The 17,930-nt window shown below is 39.5% G+C and overlaps 2 protein-coding genes across 6 annotated transcripts in view; one reads left to right on the top strand and one right to left on the bottom strand.

Annotated features, from left to right (window-relative positions):
• NSA2 (NSA2 ribosome biogenesis factor) overlaps positions 1–354 on the bottom strand; it is a 5,412-nt gene extending 5,058 nt beyond the window's left edge. Inside the window, exon 1 of the mRNA XM_035892792.1 lies at positions 331–354. Coding sequence (XP_035748685.1) covers positions 331–354 — 24 coding nt within the window. The remainder of the gene's footprint in view (positions 1–330) is intronic.
• GFM2 (GTP dependent ribosome recycling factor mitochondrial 2) lies at positions 45–17,801 on the top strand. Of its 5 annotated transcripts, none has more exons than XM_009637232.2 (20): positions 47–706; positions 1,231–1,315; positions 2,845–2,890; positions 3,888–3,985; positions 4,870–4,995; positions 5,380–5,468; positions 6,370–6,458; positions 6,707–6,767; positions 6,863–7,048; positions 9,804–9,884; positions 10,679–10,827; positions 11,349–11,489; positions 11,571–11,670; positions 12,490–12,679; positions 13,976–14,052; positions 14,553–14,691; positions 14,836–15,021; positions 15,971–16,086; positions 16,352–16,534; positions 16,977–17,800. In XM_009637232.2, the coding sequence occupies exons 1-20, from the start codon at positions 644–646 to the stop codon at positions 17,103–17,105; spliced, it is 2,334 nt and encodes a 777-aa protein (XP_009635527.1). In that variant the 5' UTR covers positions 47–643; the 3' UTR covers positions 17,106–17,800. The 5 variants fall into 5 exon arrangements, 4 of the variants coding, with proteins under 4 accessions (XP_035748729.1, XP_009635527.1, XP_035748727.1 ...); XM_035892835.1 differs by lacking the exon at positions 47–706 and adding an exon at positions 1,491–2,546 and having other exon boundaries at positions 1,229–1,315; positions 16,977–17,801; XM_035892834.1 differs by lacking the exon at positions 9,804–9,884.
• Positions 17,802–17,930: the final 129 nt, after the last annotated feature.

Here is a 17,930-nt window from a genome sequence, read left to right as displayed (position 1 = left end):
GGCTCGTCAGGCGCGGGCTGGAAGCGGGCCTGTACTCCAGCTTCTTCCCCTGGGCTGTGAGGCTCTGCCACGAAGCATAAAACCGCCGGAGCTGGCTGTTCGTGTCTGCCTAAATAAACAGCAGTCAGCTTTTGAATTTAATTTTTTTTTAGAATGCTTTTGAAGCTTCTGCGCTTGGGTTTTGTGTTACAGTGTGGGCAATGCTTAAAAGCTCTAGTGGTTAATATTTTCTTTTACTTCTGTCCCAGATACCTAACTCCTTCTGCCCGCCTTTCTCCTTCTGGATCAGAAGAGCTATGTACGCTTCGTCTTTGGTTCTCTAGAGCTTACCTGAGCGCGGGTGTAAACTCTCATGTTAATTTGTCTGCTTTACTGTTTGCCAGGTTGCTTGGAGAAGCATGTTTAGTGTTTGTGAGCGTGCATTTATGCTGCGTTTTTAAGGCTTGAGAACACAATTTTTACAGATCTAACACCATTTTAACCTGCAAAGTGGTAACCTGAAAAACCTGATTTAGCTTGAAAAACAGTTAGGTTTCATGATTGATTTACGTGGGAGTAGTATAGTTATCTGTTCCCTGTCATAAACGTTTTGTACAATGCTTACTTGTCTTGGCAGGGAACAGCTTTAGAGGCAAGAGCCAAAATGTTGAGAATTATGAGGAAATTATCAGTGAACGCACTGAAGTCATCAAGTTTGTGCAATGAGGTAAACTTTTTCCCAAATTTTGACACTTCCTCTGTGAGCAAAAGAAATAAGTGGGTTACTCTGAGTAAACTTTTTTTTTTCTTTCCTTTAAAAATTGGTATCCAAACATAACGCATCATGTCATGTTGGAATTGGACTTCACATAAGTCAGAATGTGGAAATTGAATTTGTAATTATTCTGTAAACTCTCTGTGATTTTTGACTACCTGTCATTTGTCATTGTTAAACTGTAAATACATGTAATTATTTGTGTAAATAATATAAGTACAGTGGCTACAGACAGCATGTTTTGATGCTATCATAGATTCTTACTGAAATTCCAAATAATACTGAAGTTGGACTTGGTTTAAACCTCGGTGCTGCCATCTTCATGCTTCTGCTTCCAAATAGCTGGTAGCTTATATAAATATATAACAATAGTATCAGTTCCTGGAGGTATTTTTTTGAGTTTAGTTTTCTACAACTGGGAAAAATGTACCTACAACATAATTATAATGATAAATATTCTTTATTTTCCTCTTAAGTGTGTGTATTTCAGGAAGACAAAAATGAGAGTCATAAGTGTGACACAGCAAAACTGCAGTCTAAGAAACTACAGTTCTCCACCAGGTATAAGTTTAAACTGTTTTCTTAAAAGTAGCGATTACTCTAAAAATGAGTAAGAATACTTTTTAAATTGTCTTTTATCGTATTCTTTTGGTCACTATTTATAAAATTTCGTGTATGAAGCGCAAACAGAGCACTTAAAAAGTTCAAAGTTATCATTAGTGAATTTTCTTTGCAGACTCAGGATAAAAGAGAGTAAAAATAAGATACTTGGAAACCAAAATTTCAATCAAAGAGAATTTTTACTGTTTTTTGAGTAGCTGCACTGAGATTGAATGGAAGTTGATTGATACAAGGTAGTGTTGGGAGTGAGAGCCACTTTTTTCCACATCAAGATGGAGACGGGAAGAAAATATTGGTAACTGGTGGGTAACCGACTTTAAAAAAAAAAAAAAAAAAAGTTAATGGATTCAGCACTGCGTATCTTAGCAAAAGCCTTTAACCTGCAGTTGTCTACCTGAGAAGAAGACTTACCCTTCTCAGTTGCTAAGGTCAATGCAGTCTCCATTACGACGTATCGCTGTTCCCGTGCAGTTGTCTGTGCAATGTCCTTGCTGGCTGCTCTGTTTATCCCTGGTTTTCCTGTGCTGAGTACCTCAGTGTGTCATGTGGACACATGTGACTTAGATGAGCAAGAAGCTGCAAACATATCAGTATGTTATTTTGTGGGCTATTGTAGGAACTGGAGGGGAAAAGGCAGTGTTAGCTGGAGTGTTTATTTGGGATGGGGGTGGTGGGCAGCAGTGAATTTCCAGCCTCCTACCTTGCTTCTCCTAAGATCAGTCTTTCTCCTCATCGAGGTGTTAACCTACAGGATGCCTCTTTAATGCCTCTCTGGTGATAAGGATGATCTGTAGATGGTGAAGGAGTGTTAGATACTGTTGAATTCTGTTTGGCCTACCAAAGATAAACTAAAGCACTAGGAAAGTGAGTTCCTGAAATACAACTTAAATGGCTTGAGTACCTGAACTATGGATTAGTTTCATAAAAATTTAGCTGGCATTTTATTTTCCAACTAGATAGGGTGTGAGAGAGGAAACATATCTCAAGAAAAAAAGAATTTAAAACTCTTCAGTCCCATGGTTTCTTAACCTTTACATTTTCTTTCATTATGCTGTCTAGCTTCAGTGTTTAGAGGAGAAATTACTTTTGAAATTTGTTGTCTAATAGCCAGTTCAGATGAGCATCAACATTACAGTTCTCTTGTGGCAAGTTTTGTTATTGCTTCTGCAAGGTAAGATTTTACTGTGCTGATGATGCTTTTTTGTCTTGGCTTTTTCCTGTTGTTTCTAAATTACAAGTGTTTTGAAGAACTTGTCTTTTTTTAAAGAGAAAGATTTATTGAAAATTAGGTACATATTCTTTAGAAATTTGAGATGGTAGGGATTATGAATTGTCATGATTTGTGGCTCTGAAATTTTTTTTTACAAGCTTTTTAGGAATTTTCTTGAGTATATTTAGTTTTGTTAGAAATCTGACTTCTAAATTGGGGTCAGTCTTACAAATTGTTGTTTTGTTTTGTTTGATTCCAGGAGATGTTAAGTCTCTGCGTTCTGTCATTAATCCTCATATATCCAGGTATGTCATGCTAGCTTATTTTTTGGGTGTAACCAATGGTCAGGGTGATTGATGTGATAAAGAGTCATGGGTTGTTGCTGTGCCAATCACATGCCTAGTTCATGTGCGTGTTCTAAATTAAAGTTAGTGCTTCCTTACTTTCACCTGTCTGACATTCCAATATAGAACAGTGGTTGGCGTCTTGGGCTGTCTCTAGTTTACATCATCAGAACCAAAACCGGGCTCCTAGGGAAGCTCTGAATCCATGGTGGTTGCTGGGAGCTGACCAAGGCAGAAGGGATGTCTTGGCAACTACACCACTGCTGTGGGCAGGGCTGCATCTTTGTGTTCATGGGAGTGCTCAGCCCTGCTGGATGAGGGCCTCAGTAACAAGGGCAAGGTAATTAGGGGCTGAGCTGCCAAAGGAATAGCTTGGGGGTGAAGTTCCTCCGGGAGATTACTTTTGTCCTGAGGGCTAATTCAGCTAGCATTAATGATGAATATGGGGGCTGATCGCAAGCCTGCAACGCGCAGAGCTAGCGAAGCAGTTTTGGAAGCTACTGGCGAGGTACTTCAGAAAGGAAGGCTTGGCTGAACAGAATCAAGGACAACTTCGTGTGATCTTGGGTGCTGGATCTGGGGCATAAAGGGTGTATATGCAATGGATTGTTTCAGGCACCAGGGCTGGGGGGGTTAGGGATTAGGATGGATGGGAGGGTGGAGGGGCTGCTTCTGTCTGTGAGGAGGGCAGGCGGGTGAGGGTGAGGCCAAGAGGTGACCTTCCGCTGAAGTGAAGCAGGAACCTGTTCCAAAACTGTTGAGTACTACTGATCTGAAGAAGATCCACCATTTTGGTGCTAACATACTTCAGTATCAGAATGTGCACTGTATCAGATTATGCAACAGAGGAAAAATGTTATTCATCTGGTATGCTATTCTCGGTGAATATTAATTGTTTATGCAAGTAATAGTATCATTGAATAAAAAAATTACCACAGTAAGTTTTTGCTTTATGCAGAATCCGAAACATTGGCATTATGGCCCACATTGATGCAGGGAAGACTACGACAACGGAGAGAATGCTGTATTATTCCGGATACATAAGAACACTTGGAGGTTAGAAGTACTTTTTGTATTTCAGTAGCTTTGAGAGATTTAATAGTATACAGTGACATGCAGCGCAGTTAGAGGCTGCTGGTGGAACCCTTAGTGTAGACATGACTTTCTAAGGCAGTTGTACTTTGAGACATCATAAGTTCCTATTTTTCTTTTACTTTCAGTGCATTATGTTTTGTTTACCGTTTAATTAGAGGTTCTCCTGGTTTTACTTTTTCATTGGCTGCTCTGGTAAAACTGTTTCTTCAGTTCTTTTTTGACCTGTAAAGAAACCGGATTAATGAAATACAGCCATTTCTTTTGAAAGCCGTAGCACAGGAAGAATTCCTTGCTTCAACAACTCTCACAGAATTCTTCAAGTTTGAAAGGGTCACAGCAGCCTCCGGTTGTTCTACTTTTTGACCTTGAAATTTAATTCCCTGCTTTCTGCTGTGTATGAAAACAGTAGAAGATGTTGGGCTTGTGGAGCGCTTGGTGGCCTGCGTGTTTTAACTTAATTCCCTTTTAATTAAATTTTAACTAAATTTTAACATATCGGTCACATCCTGTACCATGAGTGCAGCCGGGTTTTTTAAAACTGTAGTTTATTCATGATTTTGGAATTTGCTTTAGTTTTTAAGTTTCTCATGGTGTTACTAGGATTAAGAACAACTAGAAGGTTGTTGGGATTACTTGTCTTTGACTTACAGAGCCTTTGTTTCCTGGAAAGGGAGCCTGGGTAAATTAGCTGACATTATAATTTTCTGAAAAAGGCTAGTTTTCATAGCTTGTGCATGTATAAAAGGGTCAGCATTTCCAAATCTCTCTTGGCATCTGTATTCCAAGACAATTTCAGCTTTTGAATTATTTACCTACCCAACTGTAATCCTGCTTCCTGTTCACAGATGTTGATGATGGGGACACAGTGACAGATTTTATGGTACAAGAGCGAGAACGTGGTATTACCATTCAGTCTGCTGCTGTTACATTTGACTGGAAGGACTACAGAATCAATCTGATCGACACCCCAGGTACTACACTTCATCAGTACTCACAGTGTTAGGGGAGAGTAGGTGAGATGAGGTGTCACAGAACTTAAGTCTTAGTTTTAAATATGGTGCAGTATTGGTTTAATTGCATCAGTAAAAAGGCCTGTACTGAGCTCTGTTCAGCTTTGGCTAATTATTGTGCCTAACCTAGCTTGTTTAAAGATGAGCTCAGACATTTCCACACTAAATAGCTCTCAATTCTGGGATTGCAATGTAACAATCTTGTGTGTTTCAAGGACTGATGGGTGTATTTCTCTGCAAGCGAAGTCAGAGTTGTTTTGACATGATTTTAAAAAAAAAATTATAATGAGCTGTTGATGTTGCCTGTTCAAATTATGATGGTATGAAAGGAAGAATGTTTTTTAGGTCATGTGGATTTTACAGTGGAAGTTGAGCGTTGCTTGAGAGTCCTGGATGGAGCAGTAGCAGTGTTTGATGCTTCAGCTGGTGTTGAGGTAAAAATAACTGGTAGATTTATTTTTTTTTTTCTAGTGACTTAAATCAGACTCAAATAGTAATAATAGTGGTACAGAGATGTTACTCTGTATTATCTCTTGTGATGCTCTGATCAAAATTCAGCTTCAGGAAGCTGAGCATTTAATTTCAAGTCCTGTAGTGTACAGGAATTGCCATGGGAATAAGGGGCAAATAAGTGGGGTTCCCATTAAAGCCTGGGGGGCGGGGTGAGTGGGTGTTGTTGTTTTGTTGCTGTCTTTTACAAACATTGATTGAGGTGAATGCTTCTGGCTAGCCCCACCAGTGGAAAGAAGTAAATATCTGTTCATTTCTCATTTTCAGCTTTCATGTAGAAATAGAATCATTTTCAGCCAGAATTTCTCTCTCCCCCGTGGCCTATTTAACACGCCCTTTGGGGCGTAGTGCAGAAAACGTGGAGGCAGGCTGGAATCTGACTTTATAACATGAGATGTTTTGAGTAGTTCAATCCTGTTGGAAAGTTGTGTGTTGTGAAATCACTGAAATTACTAGCAAAACCATGGTGGTTTTAGTGATGTGTAGCCACAGAAATGCTTGCCTGTGTGTGCTTAAGTAACATGGCAGTGAAGTCAGAGTTCTCTACATTACTGAGTTTTTTCCATATATATCCCCTGTAACGCTTAGTTTCTCTCCCTGTTCCCCTGCCTGTGTGCCTATAGCAAAGGAGGGGGAATGATGACAGCTGAGAGAAGAGATGAGACGAAGCTGCACGTGGAGCTCATCTGCGCTGCTGCCTACGGGATTGTCGCAATGCATTCAGCACAGTTCCCTTCTGCACTCTGAACTCAGTCCTTCGGCAGTATTGGGGAGTGCGTGGTTCAGCTGTTGGCACTAATGTTTCCATTTTGTCTTTTGTGTTAGGCCCAAACTCTGACTGTGTGGCGACAAGCAGACAAACATCAGATACCACGAATTTGCTTTTTGAACAAGATGGACAAAAACAGGGCAAGGTATTTAGGCAGTTATGTTAATCATTGCTAAAAGCCTTGTAAGAGAATGTGTCTCATCGAGTTAAGGTTTTTCTGCTAAGTATAGAGCAAGCCAATTATGTTAATATTTACTATATACATCTTTGATTATGCAGATGCATATTTTTGTGTAATTATAGGAGTAATCTTTGCAGTAGATTAGAATGGTAAACCTATTTTACTATGTCACTAAGTTCTGTGTAACTTGGTATCTTTTTTTTTTTATATAGCTTTACATATGCTGTTGAGAGTATCAAACAAAAGTTGAAGACAAAACCTTTGCTTTTACAGGTAAGCATAGCAATTAAATGTTTATTTGCTTTCTTTCGAATGGAACTCCTTTCTTAATTTTCTGCAGCTGTCTATAATACCCACTCTGTTTGCAGTTGCCTGTTGGGGAAGGCAAGACCTTCAGAGGACTGGTTGATCTTGTGACTAAGGAACAAATAATTTGGAAACCTACTTCTGATTTGGATGATGGAAAAAATTTTGAGCAAAAGCTGCTGCTGGAGACTGATGATCCCACCCTGTTCCAAGAAGTCCAGGATGCCAGAAATACCTTAATAGAACAAGTAAAGTTCTAAAGTAAATACATAATATATTTGAAACTGTTATTTAGGACAGGGGAAAAAATAGGCTGAAAGGGACCTCTGGAGGTGTCTGGTGCCCTGACCTGCTCAAAGCAGGGCTTAACTTCAACATTAGATCAGGTTGCTCAGGCCTTGTTTGGTTGAGTTTTCAAGTCTATAAGGATGGAGATTACAGTCTGTCTAAGTAGCCTGTCCCAGTGCTTGATCATCCTTGTAGTGAAACGTTATTTCTTCTTGTCCAATGGGAATTTATGGTACTGCAGCCCGCGACCACCGCTTGTCCTGTCTTTGTGTACCTCTGAGAAGAATCTGGCTCTGCTTTCGCTGAAGCAGGCCCACCACCACCACCATTTCAAGTAGTAAGAGGCAGCATTTGCGTCCTCTCTTAGCCTCTCCAAGTTAGACAAACCCACCTCTCTGGGCCTCCAGCTGCCCTCCAACCACCTGAGTGGTTTTCCAGTGGACTTCCTGCAGTTTGTCAGTCTTTTTGTGCTGGGGAACCTAAAAGCAGTCAGAGTTTTAGATCCAGATTCACGAGTGCAGGGTAGAGGGTACTAACCACTTGCCCTCATCCACTGGCTGTGCTCTTGCTGATGCAGCCCAGTGTGCAGTTAGCTTTTGCCAATGGAAGGGGATACTGCTGGCTCATGCTCACCTGACCCTCTGGTTGACTTCTGCAGAGCTGTTTCCTAGCTAGTTGATCCCTGCTCTATATCAGTGCATGCATTTGCTCTGTCCCAGGTGCAAGATTCTGCATTTCTCCTTATTGAACTAATTGCAAGTTTTCCTCACTTCCTTTCTATCCATCAAAGGTGCTTAATGCACATGGGAAATATTAACATGTGATGGCAAAACATGCTGAATATAGAGAGTTGGACTCCCTGGCTGTACAGTACGTGCCTAAAAGGGAAAATACTCCCTGCTTTATAAATAGGGAACTGAAGAAAGCAGGCACCAGGTTTAGCATCCAGTTGGCTAACATAGCATCTTAGATGCCAAAAGGTACCTGGGACATTCACACGAGGCCTGGCAGATGTGACCCAGAACCTACAGAATATCTGTACCCTTCTGGAGTGGCAGCTGGATGGGATGTTGCAGGATGACACTAAATAGTGTGTTAAAGGCAGCTGAATGCCACCATAAACCTTGTTCCAGATCCATCCAAAAAGTCCATGGGAGAGATGAGAAAAGAACAGTATTTCTTTAACGTAAATCATCATGCTGTGAAGCTAAGAAAGAAAATAGGATCTTGAGCTACTTGATACAAGGTTTTGTAAAGTTGGCAGATTAGAAAGGGTGAAGAATGGAGGAATTAATGGAAGTAAAAGAATAATTTGCCTGTTGAGCAGTCAGAACATTTGAAATAGTTGTCCAGAGTGTTTTTTCTTCTCCCCTCAGCTGGCATTTTAAGGTCCCCCACTTTTTTTTGTAGTTTATATAATTATATTGGACGAGTTGGTTGTATGCAAGAGACTCTAAGCAAGTCTTCTCTCCAAGTAAAAAGGTTTTTACATTCAGTTTGTTTTTATAGAACTTAAAAGTGTAGTAGTGATTACATTTGAATGCATACTTTTGTAAGCAAAAGTATGGGAGGTTAACAACTACGTTTACCTCAGACACTGATCTGTTTTGCTGGGAGGGCTGTCCTCCATACAACTTTGAATAATGTTGTGCAAGTGCATAAACAGATGACGCTAGGCTTTCAGTTTCCTTTGAAACATGAGAATTGCAGAGATCCGTCAGTGCAACACATACACAATCTGGTTTTCAAAATTTCCAGGTTTTAAATGGGGATGTTATTACTCAGCCTCTTACCTTAAAGAAATGTATTGTCAGATAGAACAGTGTTGGGGTTTTTTCCTTTGGTTTTTGGGCCCTTCCTGAAGGAGGAAGGGGTGGACCAGGAGAGTGATAATTGAGATAGCCTTGGGTTCATAGAAGATTTTTTTTGATATGCTTTCTATGCTATGTATACTCCTTACCAGAAACACTGTAACATTTAGTAGTTGGAGTACCAGCTATCTTGTACACTTTGTTTTCACTTAATTACATGGAACGCTTTCCTTATGTTTTAACTGTTAGCTGGATTAGACTTCTAATTGCTTATCAATGATTCATTCCAGTATTCGGTCAATTGCTGTTGTAGCCGCTAGAGGGGGCAAAGTGCCTTCCTGCACTTGGGGTGTCCCACGTCTATGACAGCGCAGGGTTCTATGTGAGTCAAGGTTTAAAGAGTGGTTAATTTATTTGTCAAGCGAAGCGGTACAGTTTGAAAGCACAGATGAGCTTGTGGACCTACAAGCCTTTGCCATGAGGAAGGTCAAAATGCCCCAAAGGCTTGTCTGGTTTTTTCAGCTGTGTGTTTGTTGGCTCACAAAAGGTTACTTGCTGCTTACTTCAGGCTTTGCCTTGCTTGCAGATCCGAACTACCTCCAGTTACACCCTTTGTGGCTGTTGCTGTACGGCTGCAGGCTTTTCAATTTCAGGGAGAGGTACAAGCATTGTCTCTCCCCCTGATGTTTTGCCTGACAGTGGCTTTGACTTGATTTTTCCTGCCGCCCCCGTCCTTTCTTGAAACCTTAATTTTCGTAATTTTCTGTGGCTTGAGTTTATGATATCTGATGTCTTCAAAGGCTTTGTTCCTGCTCTGTTTAGCTCTATTTCCTAAGTAACTAAGATTTGTGACTTACCTACGAAACTGCTGTGTGCCAAATAATAAAGAACTATTCTGTTGAAGGTTGCAGATCTGGATGATGAATTTGCTGAACTGGTTCTAGGAGAATATAGTGAAAATTTTGAGTTAATACCAGCTGACAAGGTAATTTTACACTTCACTATTTAGAAACAAGTTTTTACTAGCTATTATTCTGAAGGGCTGGGTTTTCCTTCCTTTGGCACATGCAGGTTATGATTTTTGCAGGTGTGCATTTTTTATCAACAAAAACCCCCTCACACCAGCTTTTGTAGTAAATTTACAGTACTGTGAGTTTAGGAGAAAATATTTTCAAGCTTAGCATGAATTTTATACGATAATGCAATAACTACAATTCTCAGACATGCTAGACACAAATTTAAAAGTAGGGTACCTTTGTTCAGGAAGGGTTGGGTTTGTTTTGGGGTGTTTTGGTTTTCATGGGGTTTTTTTTGTTTGTTTTTGAAAGTTGGGCTGCTGCAAAAGCATTTAGGAAAAGGTGAATGGAATTGCCAGGCAGAGTCAGTGCAGTTTGTGTCCGAGCTGCTGATTCTTACTAACAAAAGTAGCATCTCAACCACTGTGAATTGGTTGGATCTTCAAACACTGCCACGCTGAAAGCGGTGAGGAACAACATTCTGAATTAAAAGGACTGTTAGAAAAAGAACAGGAACAGCTGCAGAGCTGCCTGACACCTTTCAAAATCTTAAAAGCAGTGTCTTCTGTTTCAGCATCTGAACATTTGGGTTTATGGTTGGGAGGTCATTAAAAAGCAGTGAAAGGAGTTTGGATGAGTGATGTTGTATTTGCAAACGTACTTCTTAACTTTTGGGGATTTGTTGGCAAAATCTGATAGCTGGAATGCAGTTTAAGGCTAAATTGTAGTTCACATGTTAACGGAAAATAATTCTTCTTTGCAGTTACGGTCCGCTCTCCGCAGAGTCACGCTAGCTCAGAAAGCGGTGCCTGTACTCTGTGGCAGTGCACTGAAGAACAAAGGAGTGCAGCCGTTACTGGATGCTATTACTATGTACTTGCCTGCACCTGATGAGCGTTCATATGAGTTTCTGTAAGTACAAGGAGAAGAGGAGGTACAGGAAAAAGGGAAGAATAAGTAGGAAAGCATAAAAGCAGAAAATGAAGAATATCAACCAAGCATTCTTATCTTTAAAAATGCTTACTGTTTTTAGGTATTAAATAAAGTAAAGGTGTGCAGACATAAAAACGCACTTGAGTGCTGAACCTTTTTGGTCAGTGCAACTGGAATTGTATGCATTTGTCTCCAGTTTTCAAACTTGCACTTCAGAGTTCTAAAGTCTATTTTTAATCTGAGGATATTGCCAATTTACAAAATTGGGGTCAAGGGATCACCTCTAGTATTGGCTGAGTTGTGTGACATTTTACATATCCTACTGGAGCTGTAACTGCTTAGGTTAATATTTTTTGGTATAAATTACGATTTTTAAAAACCTGCCTCTCTTAATATTACAATAAGAAACATACTGCTTCTCAGATGAGTGGAAATTGAGGTAAATGTGAGTTTGAGTGGATTAATCCTACAGGGATGCTTTTTGTCTTTTTATTTTGCAGACAGTGGTACAAGGATGACCTGTGTGCCCTAGCGTTTAAAGTTCTCCATGATAAATGTCGTGGACCACTAGTTTTTGTTCGTGTTTACTCAGGTTCACTGAAACCTCAATCAGCTGTATATAATATTAACAAAAGTTGCACGTGAGTAAGATAGAGATGTGGTTTGGTGTAGCATTGGAATGTCTGTTCAAGCCCTGAGTAATTCAAGAATTTCATTTTCAGGGAGAGAATGAGTCGGCTGCTCCTGCCTTTTGCTGATCAGCAAATTGAAATACCATCACTAATGCCTGGCAACATTGCCCTTACCGTTGGGTTAAAACAGGTAATGGAAAACACTGATAGCTTATGGAGAGGGGAGCTTGTTTCACTAGTCTGCTTTCTACTTCTATGGTATTGTATCTCAGATGCGTTCTTCATTGTTGTGACATGTGTAAACTTGCTGTATTTGAAGCACATGTACCTGTACTTCCTCCTAAAATGAAGTATTACAATGTATAAATGTTGGTAATTGACCTGGGAGATGTGGTGCTGATTACATGGAACGGACTGAAAAATGAAGGTGTATGTTAGTAGGGTTCTGAGCTTGTATTTATATATGTAACTCTTAAAATCCAGTGTAATGTCATGGAGAGACCTCCTATGGGGAAGGAGAGTGATGTTTTCCAAATAAGTTACCCAAAAGCAACAGTTTAACTTAAGTTCAAGTAAGTTTGTTTCATGCTGGCTTCTATTAGTTTACTAATTCAGTGTTTGTTGTCTGAACAGGCTGCATAGATCTCATTTGCACAGCTTTTCTAAAATGTAACCAACTTTGGCATGCATAAGAAAATTTTCATTTACTGATATTCTCTTTGCAGCTTTATGTCTTGAATGATAAGTTAGATTTACAGTGCAGTGAACTGGACAAAGCAATGTTAGTCTAAATTTGAGCACATTTTTTTCTCTTCCAGATCATTTTAGTTATCTGAAGAGAGAAGTTACAGTAATTGTTTATAAATAAGTAAATCAGTGGAGTTTAGCACAAGCGTTTTTGAGGAGGAGAAATACTCAGGGTTTGTGCTTTTGGTTTTTTGGTTTCTTTTTTCATATCCCCTCCACTCCCCTTCTTGTTTCTTGTGGGTCACTGGGTGTTGATCGATAGAGTGCCACTGGAGATACCATAGTGTCATCAAAAGCTTCAGCAGTAGCTGCAGCACGCCGAGCTGGAAGGGATGCTGGGAGAGAGGAGAGGTCTACCAGTGACGTAGAGAGCCTTCTGCTGGCAGGTGTGGAGATCCCTGACCCTGTCTTCTTCTGTACAATTGAGCCTCCCTCAATGGCCAAACAACAAGGTACAACATAGCTACCTAGGAATACGTTAAGATATTCTACAAATGGTATATTCAAGCATAACCATTTTCTCCTATGCAAAGAACAGCACTTATCCCCAGCCTGTGCACACCTGGTTGACATGAGTGAGTTGCACAAGTTTATCCATCAGTGATCTAATAAGGCCCTTTTTGGTGTTTTGGACAGGTGATGTATTTTAGATTGTGGTTGTCAATATCCTTTGCTATTAGCACATCAAGCAGTACTAGTAGCAGTGCTTTTTTCGGTTTTCTGTCTAAAAACGTAGTAGTTCTTCATTTTGAAAGCAGAGATGGAGGCAGTTTCATTTCCTACTGTCCTGCTTAGTTTTGCTGCAGTCATGCTGGTGTGCTGTACATAGTGTCCTGAGTACAAATAACCTTGGAATCTGTGGGTTTTTCCAGTCAGCACTTGCAGTTTCACTCTATGGTGTAAAGTCTTCACTTACTAAGACTTCTGTGTGTCTAGTTAGGGTTCACCCAGGCGGTGTGACCTGTAATCTTACTGCCTTTCCCAAGAATCTGTACCACACAACTTGGTTCCATTTGACTCTTTTTGGAAGTATATACTTTAAACTCTGTGCCTTCATTCCAACTAAGCTGAGCTTAGTTGTGGGTGAAGGGGAGGAAGGATGAGTACCAGTGAAGTATGATGGAATAGAGCAAGGTAGAATGCAAATTTGGAGCAATGTGTCTGCAGGCTGGGCTGCCGAGTTGTAAGGTGTTCCTGGTTTTGGGGGGGTTTGGATGTTTGTTTTGTGAATTGTGTTTTGGTTTTTTTCAAAGACTGTAAGATAGATAAATGCAGTCTCAGCTCTGAGTTTATCATTCTGTAGCCGCTTTCCTCAGCAGTTAAGATAATGGGCAATCAGAAAAAAATACTTTGCATTTGAACCTCTTCATGTTGAACATGGAAGAGTTAGTTGACAATTTTTCTTATCTGTAAAAAGGGAGCAGTACTTTTTACTGACTTGATGAAGCACTTCAGGTTCCATTCTGGTTTTATACAAGTACAAAATATCACTCTAATTTAATTATTAAAATTCAATTAATTCAAAGCACTCTGTAGCACACAGTTAATTTGTTGGAGAGAATCAGAAGTAGCAAGTTGCTTGTAATTTGAATAGACTTTGTTTGCCAAAATCTATGCTGCTTTAGGGTCCTTTTGATTCCTTCTGAGAATAAGATTTGACCTTATGAGGAAAGTGATGTTTAGACACTCATAGCGATTCTCAAATTACTGAAATCTCTTTAGATACAATGTTTGATATTTATGTACAGACTTGGATAATGCATTGAGCTGCCTTCAGCGTGAAGATCCAAGTTTAAAAGTGAAGCTAGATCCTGACACAGGACAAGTAAGATGAAACATCTATTGCTCACCTTATAATCAAGCTTAATTTTAGAATGTCAAGACCACCCTTCAGTTAGTTTGTTTGCATATTGATATTTTCTTGAATAAAAAGGACTCTCTAAATGTTTGTATCATATATGTGCAAAGTTCAGTGCCTCAAACTACAGTGGAGCCCTGTGCACTTCTGCTTTACAGAGTAGAGGAAGTCATCCTGTTCTATGCATGTTTTTGACAGTTCTGTATTTTAAATAAAAGTTTTAATTACATAGTCCTTAAGCTAGCGTAAGGCCTTTTTTATAGTGGTCACAGTAGTGGTAATTACCTTCTCCCTTATATGATGTTCATGTTAGATGACCTAAAGCAGTCCTATTTTCTCTCTAGGCTCCTTAGAATTTGAAATATTTTTAGGAGACTATTAAAGAGCTTGCAAGTCCTTAAACAGTTTGTATTAAAACCTGAGTTTTGCATGTTTTTTCTCTTCTCTCTTAACTCTCTTCTTACTAGACTATTCTTTGTGGCATGGGAGAACTACACATAGAGATCATTCATGACCGAATAAAACGTGAATATGGAATTGAGACTTATTTGGGACCTCTTCAAATAGCATACAGAGAAACCATCCTAAATGCTGCCCAAGCTACAGGTAAAATGCGTGAATGAAAGGAATGCCTTGTCTCTGGTTTTGTGGCTTCATTTACTTTAAACAATCTTACAAGTTAACTTTCAGATGAATTTTAGGTGTTACGTTGTTTTCCAAATGGTTGTTTTGCCTTTTTTTCCCCTGCAGATATATTGGACAAAACAGTAGGAGATAAACGACACTTTGTAACTGCAGAGCTAGAACTGAGGCCCCGGTTAGGGGAGAGAGCAGCGACAAAACCTGTAATCGAGTATGCTGCGAGTGTCATTGAAGAGCTACCCAAAGAACTCCAAGGAGCTATAGACAATGGGATCATGAATTCATGCATTCAAGGTAGAGGAACTGCTATGACAGCTTTACTGGTCCGACATTCCTGTAAGAAGCAATTTAATATATTGTTTCCAGGAGGAAAAACTCCTTGGTAGCTTGACAACTAAAAGAAACACGTATTAACATTAGATACAAAGGAAAATTCTGAAATTTCCTTAACTACAAAAATTACCAAACACCCCTTTCCCCTCTGCTGGGAATGGAAGTCAGCATGCCGTTGGTTTTAAGGTTGAACTTCTCAGGCACTCAACAGCGAGCTTGGAGTTCTTTTGTTTTGCTTTTTAATCTGGTAAAAGAGAGGTGGTGTTTGCTTGATGGCATCACATAAACCACAGTGATGTGACAAGTGGTTTCAGAGGCCAACATGTACGTACCACATTTCTATTAAGAGTTACTGATGGCATTCTGATTTACAAATGTTAAATCCACGAAAGGATGCAATAAAAAGCCCTACCTGATTGCAAAACATAGGCTTCCCGAAGGACTAAAAGCATCTTTTACATTTGATTAAAAATAGGAAGTGTTTAATAACTTGTGGCTGAAGAACTCTCCCTTACAGTAAAATTAACAGGCAGCAGATTGATAAATGAGAATTACTCTAGAAGCAGCAGCATGAGGTGTTTTATCCATGTTGCTTTGTTGAGTTGGAAAGCTTCTCTCATCTCTGCCTGTGGAATGAGTGTTGAATGTGTGCTTTCTTCATGCTTCTTGAAGACACTTCAGAATTGTCCCATCTACAGCCTAAAATTCATGCCATTAAGTGCTTTAAAAAAAAAAAAAAAAATAGATCTAGGAACAAGACTAGTAGTTGTGCCCTTGGGAGGAGGAAGGGAAAGGAGTGGGGAAAGAGGAAAGGGAGAAGCTCCAAATTAATCCTGAAACTTTTTTGAATGTCTTAGTATTCTGAAAAACAAGTGTGCTTTTTGCTTTTTTTTTTTTTTTTTTTCTCTAGGACCTTTGCTTGGATTCCCAGTTCAGGATATAGATGTGACAGTGAAATCACTGACAGTGCATCCTGACACCTCCCACACGATGGTATCAGCCTGTGTCTCCCGCTGCATGCAAAAGGTACAGTGAACCTGTAAGCAGCTGTAGAATACAGTAGCATGATGCACTACTGGGAAAAGGTATGTGTACCAGTATCTGGTAATTGCTCTTCTCTGACAGTGTAATACCCTTACTGGGAACTTTATAGCTTTTGGAAGTAGAGAATTTGAGAGGCAGTATTAGCTTGAGTTACACAAGTACTTACTATGTCAATTTTCTAAAAAAGAAAAAAAGAAAAAAAAAAAAAAAAGAAGAGCCAACATAACTCTCCTTCCCTTCCACATAGGCTTTGAAAAAGGCTGGTATACAAATACTGGAGCCCCTGATGAACCTAGAAATCACAGTAAGTGAAGATCACCTCAGTGCTGCACTTGCTGACCTTGCCCAGCGGAGAGGTAGTATTCAGGAAATCCAGAGTCGTCAAGAGAACAGAGTTGTAGTTGCTGCTGTTCCACTAGCAGAAATGATGGTATGTCATTATCTTATTAATGGTAAAACACAAATCTGATCTCTCTTTATAAGCTTAAAAGTAATTATGCTTCAGTTCACTTTTCCTGTTGTTATGGGTAAGTTTGGAATGGATGTCTTTTTACTGTATTTTATTTATTGAAGGTCTGAAGCAAGTGCCCACAGATCTAGTAGTGGTTTTGTGCCAGCGTGTTTTCAGTTGTAAGTCAGAGAAGTAGTAAATACTACTAGAACAGGTTTTACAGAGAAAAGTTTTTTAATAGTATATTATTAGGTTGACTCATGCATGAATTGTACTTTTAATACAGTAATATTAAAAAATTAACTTACTAGTATGTTGCAGTATATTTCTGACTCTTCCTCGCTGCGACATAAACAGCTTTCTGTGCAAACTTATCTTCCCTCCATCCTAAATTGAGTGACGTGTTCTCCATTTTGTCCAGGGCTATTCAACAGTTTTGCGTTCTCTAACATCAGGCTCAGCAACCTTCACTTTGGAGCTTGCCAGTTACCAAGCCCTCAGCAGTCAAGAGCAAAGTGCACTTCTTCAGAGGAGGATGGGGTTGGAGTGATCGCTTTACTCTGTAGAACAATCAAGATATTTTTTACCCTCCCTGTTAAATATTTCCAGGAGCCTATTTATGTACACCAGTATGTTCTTCTGGGACCAACTGGTTGTGGTAAATGATGAATTAGCAGCCATACGAGCAGACTGTGCTTTTAACTGTTCAAGGGAAGGTTTGAGAGCCTGTGTTCTCCTGGCGCAGCCTTGTAATTGCAAAGCAGCTGAACCAGAGATGCAACCACAACTTGCTGCTTTGCAAACTCCTCTCTTACAGATATCTGCAATGAGAAGTGATGCAAATCCTCTTGGTAGAAATGAGCACTAAGTGCACCTTAATGTGCCATTAGATCTGTTTCTTACTTTACAGTTTTGGCAGTCTGTATCTTATGTTTTCAGCAGAATAAAAGAATGTGGTTAATAACATTTTAAATGTACAACTGTAAGTATTACTTCCTGTATCATTAGAAACCACATTGAGCCACAGTTCAGGACTGGGTGTAACTTCTACCTGGGTTTGCTTTAGCAAGTAAGTGGAATGGATGCTTCTGCAAATTGTGCAAAAAATACAAGAAAGGCAGAGTGATCCCTAACCTACTACCCTGGAAGATTTTTTTTTTTTACCTTTAGTAATGAGTGACTTAAACTGTAATGGTTCTGATTTGCAATTATCTGGCTACAGAGAAAGTGGCAAATGATAAGAGGCTTTCAAATAAAAAGATAGTTTGCTCCTTATTTAAATAGTGTCTTAGCTTTATTTTCCCTCAACTTTAGAGTGTAAGGAAACTGGAATTGGTAACTTTGCAGTATCAAGTCTCAGAAACAGGAATTCTTC

The sequence above is a fragment of the Egretta garzetta genome, unplaced genomic scaffold, assembly GCF_000687185.1.
Source record: "Egretta garzetta isolate BGI_Z169 unplaced genomic scaffold, ASM68718v1 scaffold424, whole genome shotgun sequence".
Taxonomy (NCBI): Eukaryota; Metazoa; Chordata; class Aves; order Pelecaniformes; family Ardeidae; genus Egretta; species Egretta garzetta.
The sequence above is the reverse complement of the archived record's forward strand: the minus strand, read 5'-3'. Positions and strand labels throughout refer to the sequence as shown.

Bases quoted from the DNA above. Each gene is read 5' to 3' on its own strand.
- GFM2 (XM_009637232.2), top strand. From the start codon at position 644: ATGTTGAGAATTATGAGGAAATTATCAGTGAACGCACTGAAGTCATCA. The intron at 6,459-6,706 runs GTATTTAGGCAG...TTTTTTATATAG, and splicing joins ATGGACAAAAACAGGGCAAG to CTTTACATATGCTGTTGAGA. The intron at 11,490-11,570 runs GTGAGTAAGATA...TTTCATTTTCAG, and splicing joins AATATTAACAAAAGTTGCAC to GGAGAGAATGAGTCGGCTGC.